Below are 12,444 nucleotides of genomic sequence, written 5' to 3'. Positions count from 1 at the left end.
GTCGAATAATAATGATTCTCAAGATCAGTCGTACCCAAACTAATTAGTTATTTTAATTTAAAAAAGAAAAATGAACAAAAAATCTACGGGAAAAAAAAATAGATTGTATGAAAACTGAGTGAAATACCATATTAAAATTAATTGTGAAACAAACTCAAAAACATTAGTGTGACTACATTTTCGAGCTCTTTGATCTCGAAAATGCTTTCACATGCGATTGTTTTATTATGAGCCTTTTAAACTCTAACAAGTAACGTTTTATGATAAGGTTGAAAAATTTAAGAATCAAAAATTATTAATGAACATGCGGTTTTTAAATTGTTAGTCCTGATTATGTTCAATAGAATAAAAAAATCAAGGTAAAAATCAATGTCAGTAAAAAAAATTAAGATTTGAATCAATTTTGACGCAGATCAGAGCAATAATATATAAAATATCCGCGAAAAATATTAAAAACTGTATTTTTTAAATTTTTTCGTTGATAATATGATTAAAACTAAAGAACGAGTTAGATAATATTATACGGGGATCGAAAGAGACCATAAGGACGAGGAGTTGGTATAATTTTGGACATATTATAAGACATTATATTATGACTTATCCGGAAAAAATAGCATAAAATGTTATTCTTTTCATATTTTGACGACGATGTCTTTTTTTTTGTTGCAATCGACGCGTTTTGTTGAATTCTAGAGCTGATTGAAATTTGAAATTGATTGGTTCAGTCGTTTCAAAGATATTGGAAAAAAGAAAACGTTTTTTTACATTTTTTTCTCCTACGATTGTTCTTTGACAAATAATCTGGTTCTTATGTTTGAAGTGGTCTGATTTTTGTTTGAAGTGGCAATCGTCCCGTTTTGATAGTCTAAAGTTGATCAGATTTTGAAATCATTTGGTTCAGCTATTTCAGTGCTTGAACGAATTATACGATTGAGATGGCTAAGGCGGCAATCGACGTGTTTTATTTTCTAAAAATGATAAGATTTTAAAGTCGATTGTATAAGTCGTTTCTGAGGAATCAATAAAAAACTAAAAAAAAATATTTTTTTTTTTGTAATCCGCAAATATTTTCGAGTCTACTTAATCAAATGATCTGAAATTTTCAAGAAAGTTGATGGCTAATAAGCTCTTTTGATTGGCTCCTCGACGTTAGCACGTGAAAGTACGAATATCGGACCCACTCACAGCTAGAATAATTGGTCATATTTGGTCAGTAACTTTCGTAATTTGGTCACGGTTTTGATTCTCAAAATTTCCAGTTAAAAATCCCAAGGCCATATAAAAAATTTTAGCACGGTAAATTCGACATTCAACCTCCAAAAAAATACTGTTGGAATGGAAATTAAGTGATATTAAATGGTCAATGAGATTCATAATTTGGTCAGCAGTATGTGCACTAGAAACAGCAATTTTCAGTGATTGGGCCTAAAAAAAAAATTACATAGCACCCCAAACTCATTGAAAATAATCGTTTCTTCGTTATTTAGATGGTACCGAATTGCACAAAAATAATCAAACATTATCATTAATTAGTCAAGAACAGAAAATTCAAAAAGGGAAGTTTAAAACTCCAAGGTCCCCTAAAATATATTGGCAGCCCAAAATGAATGTACAGACTCACATCACAGTTCAATTTAATCAGAATCAAAAGTATATAAATGGTCTTTATGAATTTTAATTCAGTCATTGCTTTACATAGTACTATTTATTTTTTAGGTCTTAAGTATATGAACCCCCTCTCAACGTTCATCAAGTTTTTTTTCTAACATACAGTGAGATATTATTACATTAAGCAATATATTTATTCCCTTAAGTTTGTGACATCATAATTAAACATGTAATAAGCTGAAAATTTTGGATCTTTTAAATAAATAACAAAAAAATTCGATTAGAAACAAGCATTTTAGTACAAAAAGTACATGACCATCTATGTTGAATTTTAAACATACCAGATAATATCAAACAGAAAAATCTAGTCGATGCTACATGATTCTGTGTATGAGGTGATTAGAAGTATAGTTACTATTCAGATATTGGGGATGTTATTTCAGATAACTAGAAAGGACAGCGTGCGAATTGGTTTGAGCTCGAACGGCTCTGTTATCATAGTGGAATGCTTAAGATCTGTAAATATTTCATATTAATATGTGGTATGTGATTTCAGATATTGTTACATGCTAATGTGCCCAATGCTATGTTACTGATTATGAGTAAAGAACATTTGAGAAATGGTCATCCATCAAACGAACCTAATTCTATCTTGAAGTGCATGTTAACTGAAAATATTGCGTTATTTAGTTTAAAATGTATTTGTAGGCACAGTCACTCGATTAATCTTCGCGAACGATGATAATGATAATTGTAATGTTAATGTGTAGCAACAGCGTAATTGAATTCGTTTTCTAAGAGTGGGGGTAAAAACCGACGGTAAATTATTCTCTGGGAAGACTTTACGTTTTTGGCTGACTTGTAAAAAAAACGTTGATAAAATTTCGTACTTTATGGAATTTTTTGTAATTTAACAAATCTTTATAAGATATTAAAAGTTTTTGAAAAATATAGTAAAACCTTATGTTTTTAGGACCTCAAAAGGTCAACATCTAATAAAAACTCGATTTTCAAATATCGAGGTAATAACAAAGACTTCCTGAATGTTTTAAAAATCGTTTATTTTCAATTCGGAAAGAACATTTATTCTTACGCCATCTGCTAGTTGCAAATCACATTCTACAATGGTAAAAGAGAACGCCACAAGTAGTCGATAACTTCTGTAATCGCCTCCTTTCCTAGTAAAAGGCTACCAGCTTTTTTCCCAATCGCACATATAACAAAATCTGCTGGAGGCAGTAGAGAAAGTAGGAACAAATGCTGTCAAAAATCAAAACAGAAACGATAACTTATAACTGCCATGAATTTTGAGTCTCGTTCTTTACAAAAACACCCCTGCTAAACTCTCTAAAACTTGAATTTGTAAAAAAAGTTTTTACTATTGCTTTTATCGTAATGTAAATATTATTTATTTTAAATTTCAAGTTCGTAGGTCCCTGGAATAAAAATTGGAAAAATTTCAATTTTTTTTATGCTCAGCTCGAAAATATTATTGTCCATACAAGTATAAGCTCTTTAAGCTCGACAATATGTTCGTCCTTTTATATTTTCGAGCTTTTAGAGCTCGATAAGATTCAGGTTCCTGTTAATCGTCGAGAATTCGAGATATTTATAATTATCATTAAGGGCCGTTTTTTTCAAGTCAATCACTATTATGATTGATGAATCCAATCTCTTGGACAGATATTGATAAAAATAATCAAGATAAAGAGTACGTTTGAATCAAACCAGCGGGTAATTTTATGAAACATTCGGAAAAAATGTTAGAAACATAAATAAATAAAACAGTGATTTTTTTTTAATTTTTGATGATAATTTTATTTAAACTATCGAACCAATTGCGATAATTTATGTAATGATCATTAACGAACTATGAAGTCACAGGACCAGTATGAGTTTCGAAACACATGAGAAATTAGGATGTACGTTATCCGAGAAAAATGAAGTATTTTGTTATTTTTTAAATTTTTCATTGCTGATATCCTTTAAACTAATAAACTAATTCTGATGTTTGAGACAGTATTCGACATAGTTTCTAACTTTGTACGTACCCTGTTTAGAAAATCTCATAGAATCCAATAGATCCTCATAAATTCCTATAGAAATTTTATAAGAATGAATGAGTTCTATGAGAAGTGCTATAGTTAAGTATATGGCCTTATACATACAGCTATAAGAATCTATCGGATTTTTTAAGCAGGGTAACAACATTATAAAAATCAATCAATTTTGTGATTTTTAAGATTATTCAAAAATGTACTATTTTTCGTGACTGATACAGCTTTAGAGCTGATTAGATTTTGAAATCAGTCCATCAACTCTACTAAAAGTTTTTCAAAAAAGACATTTTCCAGAAAATTTTATTTTCGGAATAACTTCAAACCTACTGTACCAATAAAGGTCAATATCTCACCTAGGAATTAATAAGCTGTTGTAAATATCACCTTAAAGATCTAAATTGGTTGATACGTTTAAAGTTAGAGAATATTTACATATTCATATCTGTTGTATAGATTTTGCAATTTAGAATAGAATTTGATATGGTGCAATTGTCAGTTATGAGTGTTTCAAACCCAAGCTCGCAAGAGCCATTGACTTAATCGTGCATAAGAATACTCTACATATTACCTTTATGACCTAGATCGATCCAAAACGTGTATAGGCTTGAGTCCAGGAGACAAAAGAATGTTATTTCCTGAATAATTTCGATTCAAAGAAATACATTCATTCATAAAATAAATAGATTCATTTATTTCAAGCTGTAAGATGGACAGCGAAATGATTCAGGTTAAGGTCCATCAAGGTCGCAAGTGTTTACAGTAAACGTTCGCTTGTGCGCCTTTGTCAGCCTGATATATATACATATATACTAGGGGATGTCGCTCAATGTACACTCGAGGTTTTGTGCAACCGATCAATAAATGGTAAAACTCGTATAATTTCAGACTGACAGTTCATATCGAAATCGTGAATAAAACGGAATGGGTTGTTGATTAACCGTTTTTTTTTACGTAAATCATTAATTATTGAAATTTTTGATCTGTTTTTATCCCACTTTAATGTAAGTGAAATAAAGTATTTTTAAACATTATGTAAGTACTAAATAAGTTATACTTTTATATTATAAATTTACGACTTATATGTATAAAGCTATATATATCCAGTATTTTATAATACATTAAGATATTAATTAAAAAATTATATAAATTTAACAAATTAATATTTTTAATAGATTAAAAATGAGTTTATTGGAAAACTGTTGGAAAGATGCGACTGAGGGCTTCAATACAGATGTATGTGATACCTGGTTAGCTCGTTTACAGGAAGTATATTCTGATGAAAAAAGAACGTATCACAATTTGGATTCTCTTATAGAAAAGTTAGGTCATTATTTAGAAATAAAAGATCAATTAAAAAATTCCAAAGCTTTGCTTTTAGCTTTATTTTTTCAAAAGTAAGAATACTTGTTTAATATTATTCAACTATAAAAAAGATTGTATTTAAGTTCAAACTCATTTTAATTATTATATTCAATAGCTTCGAATACGATCCAAAAGCTCTTGATGGTGAAAATCGGAATACAGACCATTTTATTGCATTTGCTGATGAAGCTGAAATACCTCAAGTAAGTGAATTTATAGTTTAATAAATGTTTATCATTGTTTTTGAATTTAACCTATGCATTTTTGTTTTCGAATATAACCCATGCATTATTAATGTTCACTTATAATCGGCTATAACGACCAATAACAGGAGGTCCTTTCGATGTCGTTATAAACGGTTTCCACTGTATTTACTGATTTATTTAGTCAAGTTATTGCAATTGGAATCGACTTACAAAATTAAATGTAGATAAGAACATCACAAAGGGAGATAGAACTAATTAAATAATAACATTAATTGTCAAGTCTCAGTTTTTACTTAGTTTAGAATATAGTGCATATTTTAATGAATATATCAGTGCACTGATACATGTATTATGCGATAATGATGAAACCGGATGATTTCAGTCGCCTGTGATGACTGACATTCCATGAAGTTTGAAATTGAATTTTACCCTATGCCTTACATTATACTCTCTAAACCTGAACTAGTGATTTTTCACTAATTCCAAGTGAATATTCACTTTTTGTCAATGCTACAATCGTACCACGCAGAATTAGTGACTATTCACTAAATGAATATGTGAATGGTGTTATGACTGTGGTGTTATTATTTCTAATTGTGTTGTGTTATTAGTTCTTTATAGCTTCTTACGATTATATCAATACGATTGCAGAGGAAGTCATAGGTTAAGGCCATAGTTATAGAAATAATTTTAATCATAAAAAAAAATCATCATTTAACTTTAATTCACGCCCAGTGAAGCGAACACCAATAAGATAGGATTTGAAAAGGCTAAAATGAAATAATAATTAATAACTAATTTGAATTCGCCAATTCGCATTGTGTTGATTATGGCTTGTTTTCAATTGACTTAGATAACCATTAATAATATCATTTTCAAAATAAAATTTGGTCATTTATTTTTCTTAATTTAAAAAATATTCAATTGATCGTGTTTTAGGATGATGAAATACGAGATGAAACTTGTGCACTCCTGAAAGCAATAGCGATTCACAGTACTGAAGAACATAAAATCGATGGTGCCTTTGGTAGCGAAGATGCTCACTATTTATTAGATTTAGATATGGCTGTTTTAGGATCAAATCCTGAAATTTACTCAGAATATAGAGACAAAATTCGAGGAGAATATTCGTTTCTCAGCGAACCAATGTATACAGCATTAAGACTGAAGGTATATTGATGATGAATTAATTTATAATCAAATAAATATAAAAATTGACTCATTTTAATAAATCGTTATTTTGTTACATTAAGGTGCTGCAAAATTTTTTACAAATACCAAATATTTTTGCCACGAAAGAATTTCGAGAAAAATTTGAAGACCAAGCAAGGCAAAATATTCAATCCGAAGTAGAATTTTTGTCTTGAAATTAATAAATTATTATAAAAAGTACCGCATTTATAAAAGTAAATATATGCAATTTGCGATTTGATTTTACTATATACAAAGTTTACTTACATTTTCAAACGTATTTTCTATATTTTATAAATGTTCAAAAAGTATTCGTTCGTTTTGTCTATTTTCAATCATTTTTTTTGTGGATTTTTTTTTTTTTATCTTTTTAAATAAGCACTTTAGAGGCTGGATAATTGATTTAATTATCGTGATTCCTGAAAAAGTTGTGGAAGTTAACATAATGGAGATTTTGAACAATTTAAAAACATGATATTTTTTAAGCTCGACTCAAAATTAATGAAGTACTTTAAACTTTCAAATTTGACATAAGGACATGGAGGTTGAAATTATCATTTAAGATTATGATAATCGGTACTTCAAAATGATAATTTGAATCTAAATTTGGTAACTTTATCCGCTTTTACCAAATTTCGGTTGAAATCGTCATTTTTAAATGATAAAATGTGCCCTCAGAATCTACATCGTTAGGGTAAGATTCTTTTCGGATGTGTATAATAGGTAAAAGGAAAGAAGGGAAAAGAGGACATTAATCGAAAATGACTGCCATCTCGACATCAATTTGAAACAAAAAAATTCTACAAATAATTTTTCAGTAGTAAATATCGTATTGTATGATTAAATCCGATGACATCGAATTTATTATTAATAATGATTAAAGGTATGCGATTAGTATTCGAATTGAAAATTACTTATCAATATGAAATTCGAATTGAATAATGAGAATCTTTAACTCATTCGAATATTATTAATGTTCAATCGCCTCGGAGTACTGGAAATTTAAAACCACCGACAGGTTCGAAAAATACTGCAGATAATTAATCTACTGGCGCCGGGAAACGATACTAACATTTAACAAATATGAAGCATGAACGCTGCCACATTGCTTCTCGACCGCTCACGTTCAGTAAATGTTTTCATCTATTTAAAAAGCTCTTATTATTGTAACGATAATCTTCTGTAAAGGAATTGAGCTCATTCGAATTTACAAATTAAAAGTATGGTAGGCATTCGAGGGTTAAAATATCCTTCTAAACTGATGATTATTTTTCCTTCATAGGCGGATTTACTTCTTCATACGCGATTTCAGAACACTAAGGAGTTGAGTAATATATTGCATTTAGTGGCAAGTCCAAAATCAAAAGAACTGAGTCCTTTGGGGCTCAGAAAACTTTATTAATTTTGACTCGAGAAGTTTTTTAAGTTAAAAGCACTATTGAATAACTATTTCTATGTGTATTTTTGATTTGTGAAAGATAATAATTTATATGAAAACAAAAAAATATATTGTTATCGAAAACTATTTAGTCTCAAATATTTGCAGGCAAATAAATGAGAAATGTTTCCTTTGTATTCGTTTTTCAAGTTATAAAATTTATGCAACAATATAACTATACATTTAGTAATAATAAAAATTGGTAGATAGCACAATAAAGTTATGGTTGTGATTTTTTGTTTAACTATAGAGGATTCAAATTTAAAAATTGTTATATGTGTTTCAATAATAAAAACAACATCGTTTTTAAATTAAGTGATTTTGGCTGGTATGTAAAAAATGTTGTGAAATATTAGAGATGAAAGAAAAATAAAATATAAATATTAAGATTTCTTTTTTATCCATAATAACTTTTTCACCCACTTACTATCATTTAAGTATTAAAATATATTCTTAATTTTAATAATTACAAGGAGAGGAAAAATGGAATTTTTCCAATTTTGCTTTGAGAAAATCCCGTTGTCGGCGTTGTAAGTTTTACTAAGTCAACATGTGAATTGTAACTATGTCACGTAGCAAATTTTGCTTTGTTACGTACGAATTATTTCCATATTGACAATGTAAATATTCCTAACCAAAAATTGGAAAAATAACTATGTAATATAGGAACGATTCCAATATTAACATGGAAATTTTTCATATGTTAACATAGTAAAAATTCCTACGTAAAAAAAAATTCCTGTGTGAACATTGCTGAATTCCTTCAATGACGAAGGAAATCCGTCAATGTCAACATGAGAAAATTTCCCATGTTAACATAGAAATTATTCGCATGTTAACAAAGTAGAAATTCCTACGTATGTAAAAATGAAATATTTGTAAAGTGATGATTTTTTCACGTAATTCATGAAGTAAATAAAATTAATTAATTCAATTGAAGATAATATAGTGTCGAAAACACGATTTAAGAAGTTGATAATATCAATAGTCTTTGAATTAAACAGATCTAATTTATTCAAATGCGAAAAGTTCCACCATCGTTTTAAGTTACTCTTGTATTGTTTTAATCTTGACTTTGCAATAGAGTTGATCATCATATCTGATGTATCCTCCGATAAACCCTTCCGTACGCCGTCCTGACAATTTGCCCGCGACCAATGGAAGGTGGGATTCTAATGAGTGGCTAATGTCTCTACAAGCAGATGCTAATGAATTATTATATGGTTTAAATATAATACTAAGTTCTGTAAGGAGATATGTAAATAGGGGGTACCACGGTTGGGTAGGCCATATCGGCACTACCAGTACTCCAACCACCTGGTGGTTAATTATTTTTCGCAATGTACGTAAAATTACTGCAAAGGGAGAAAAGGCATAGAAATATTGTTTTTCCCATGACGTAATTAAAGTATCAATCATTTTTGCTTCTGGGTCTGGGAACCTGGAGTAGAATATTTTGCATTTCTTATTTAACTTTGATGCGAATAAGTCTACCGAGAACCAACTGAATTTTTTCTTACTTTAATTAAAGGCAGCTTGGTCTAGCTCCCCTTCAGAATCTGCTCTTACATTGCGTGATGCTCTGTTAGCTTCCGTATTTTCTGCTATATAGGATGCTCTCAGCCATATCTGCCTGTCCTCACACCATCCCCAACTTTTTCTAGAAAAAACGCTAAGATGTGGGTATTGAACACCCCCGGCCCTATTTACGTACGCGATAGCCATTATATTATCTAATGCAAAGCACTTTATAGTAAAAAATGTGGTCAGTAATTCAAGATAATTTATATGATTCCTCTTTTCTTTCTTGTCCCAAAACCCAAAGGCTTCCTTGCTTTTACAATAACAGCCCCATCCTGACAGGCATGGGTCTGAGAAGGTTTCTAGAGCATAGTTTTGGGATCTTATGGGATTTGAACCAATGGCCGCATTTGATTTCCACCAACCGATGTCTCCCAATATTGACTCAGGTAAAAATATTTTTCCCTCATAGTTTCCGCCATTAAATTTTAATGCTAAAAATTTCTGTCTCTCCAGCCACTTACAGTGTAGAAACCCATAAGCTATCGTTGGACAGGCAGACGTTAGCACACCCAGTAACTCAGCGAGCCTTCTGATTTTATAAGCTTTAATTTACCTTAAACTCTAGCAAGGCTGGTTTACAAGCTTGGCCCAAGGTTCTACATACTTGGGCCAAGCCTAGGTCCGTCGTACTTTCCTTTCTGGGAAACTGCTGGAGATTGTTGTTAAAAATTTATATCCAAAATTATAAAGTCTGTGAACTGAAACCACATAGTGCCACGTGTCTAAATAATTATAGTAGAAAAGTCGCCATCAAGGAGCAACTCAGTTATTGTTATGGACATCACTGCGTAATAGTGTAAGTAATTCTTATTATTATAATTATCAATATACGATTACTAAGTTTATATAATTATTGTGGCTGTATTCTACCCTATCCTTTAACCTAAATAATTTTACATCATTTGTGAACATTTTAAGATGATTAGTCGTAAGGGAATTTAATAGGAGCCCCATCTATTGTTTATTTGATTGAGTGCGTTTTCTAGATAGAGTAAAAATTGGTTAGAGGCTAGCCTGAGCCAGGGTTTAACCTGCAAATTTTGATGTGATGACTATTAGTTAAAATCGCGAAGATAAAAAGTGATTTGTCTTAGCGTACATCTCCAAAAAAGTGAGGAAATGACCCCATAAATAGAGATAATCATATGAAAGTAATTGATCACCAGCTAGCGTCGTTATATTAATCAATCTTTCCAAGTTCCGACTTTGGTTCAAGCCACCATTACCTTCACCCACGTCTGAAATCGCCATGTTTCATCCCTTATTTCACAATACACTATTTTTTAGGAATATTTTGATGGAAGTTTTATTAATAATATTGTAAGTACATAGATTCAATGTCATGAGTATTATGATATCTATATCATGATTCATAACATATTCTACATTTTATTCTATAAACTCAATTTTATGGAAATAAGTATTATAAGTAGAAATTGCAAGCTTTCAGTTATCGCTTCCTGGCGTGACAGATACGGATTGGCGTAACATGCGAGTAAAGCAGTCTCAAAATGTGTTAGAAAATAGATGATGTTTCTGAACTTATTGTATACCTCATGACAATAATCGATTATTACTGCATGCATGTTACGATAAAACACTGATCTATATTTTAGCCTTCTTCTGTTAAATATTTACACTAGAATCATTGTTTTGATTTCGTTTTAATAGTATCGATTTTCTTGTATGGAAAAATACTTTGAGTTCAAATCTAATGTTACCAAGATGATGGAAGACAGAATCACATCTAACACGTAATAATACGATAGAAAATTTTGACGCGTGTCAGTTTATTTTATGAAACATAATACATGCAAGTTATTTAAATATACGAGGGTGAATAATTCACTTTCGTCTTCACCTCTTTCTTCATTCTCCAATAGTTCAAATCTAGAACCCAACAGACTCGTGACTCACGAAGGTGCTGGTAGTTACGATTAAATCACGCATTTACCATGGCTATCAGTTTTTGGAAATGCGTGAGTTCAATTTTAATACCATAGTTACTATAAATTAATTATAAATTTTAATATTTACTATCGTCCAACCAGTATTTATTAATTTTATTTACTCTCTTGAAATGAATTAGTGGAAAGTGTACTTCTATCAGAAACTTCAATAGTGACTGTCAAAACAGACTCAAATATACCACTTACTCAATCAGACATATACTTAAGCCTGAAAATTTAATACATATTTTTTAAAATTATAGTTAAGGATATTTTTGTTGCATAGTGTAAATTAATTCATATACTTTAATTATAGTTGGAAAAAAAAGAAAGTAGAGCAAAACTTCGACAACGAACTATAAATCTACATAAGAAATTGGCTTCTGAGGTAATTAGATAAGACTAAGTACATTCAAATTTATTATTAATTATGATAGTCAAAAATGTATCACACAGTAAAACACATTGTGTTAAAATGAATATAGTCTGTGTGTTAAAAGGTCCGCTCAATATTTGTTTTACTTTTTAACACATACTATTTGTCGTTTATATATTATTATTAAGATATCGGAAATGATGATTATTATTATTCAACATATAGTAAATAGTTCAACATTGAACTATTTTTTGATCGTAAACAATTTTTTTTATTAGATTCAAAATTTTAAAAAATCACGCAATTTTTCACACTAGTTGTAAAAAGCTAATTTCTTTTAAAAAACGAAATCACATTTTTAATCAGCGAAAAAGTTATTTTTACATTACATAAAATAATTTTAAATAATAATTAAATCTTTTTGATTAGTTTCATAAACGTTTCGGCATTTAGTAAATGGTACATTTAATATATTGGCAATAGTAAAAGTTTTTAAGTCAAATTGTCATTTATAAATTGTTGGTTTCATTTTCATTGTCCTAATAATTTTTCGGTGACTTGCCGATAGAGTTTTCAACATAAATTTTGTATTAATTCTAAAATAACAAAAATTTGGTGTTGACACTTTGGATTTTCGTAGTAGGTAACACTTCTGAAGTGTTAAATAGTA

At 29.7% G+C, this 12,444-nt stretch overlaps 1 protein-coding gene across 2 annotated transcripts; it reads left to right on the top strand.

Moving 5' to 3' along the window:
• Positions 1 to 4,413: 4,413 nt before the first annotated feature.
• On the top strand, positions 4,414 to 8,067 carry LOC103569699 (uncharacterized). Of its 2 annotated transcripts, none has more exons than XM_053737651.1 (5): positions 4,414 to 4,669; positions 4,841 to 5,062; positions 5,146 to 5,233; positions 6,176 to 6,406; positions 6,490 to 8,067. In XM_053737651.1, exons 2-5 carry the CDS (start codon positions 4,848 to 4,850, stop codon positions 6,601 to 6,603), a joined length of 648 nt encoding a protein of 215 aa, XP_053593626.1. In that variant the 5' UTR covers positions 4,414 to 4,669; positions 4,841 to 4,847; the 3' UTR covers positions 6,604 to 8,067. The 2 variants fall into 2 exon arrangements, with proteins under 2 accessions (XP_053593626.1, XP_008545378.1); XM_008547156.1 differs by having other exon boundaries at positions 4,414 to 4,700.
• The last annotated feature ends 4,377 nt before the right edge of the window (positions 8,068 to 12,444 follow it).

This window comes from Microplitis demolitor, chromosome 3 (genome assembly GCF_026212275.2).
Source record: "Microplitis demolitor isolate Queensland-Clemson2020A chromosome 3, iyMicDemo2.1a, whole genome shotgun sequence".
Lineage (NCBI taxonomy): Eukaryota > Metazoa > Arthropoda > Insecta > Hymenoptera > Braconidae > Microplitis > Microplitis demolitor.
The sequence above is the reverse complement of the archived record's forward strand: the minus strand, read 5'-3'. Positions and strand labels throughout refer to the sequence as shown.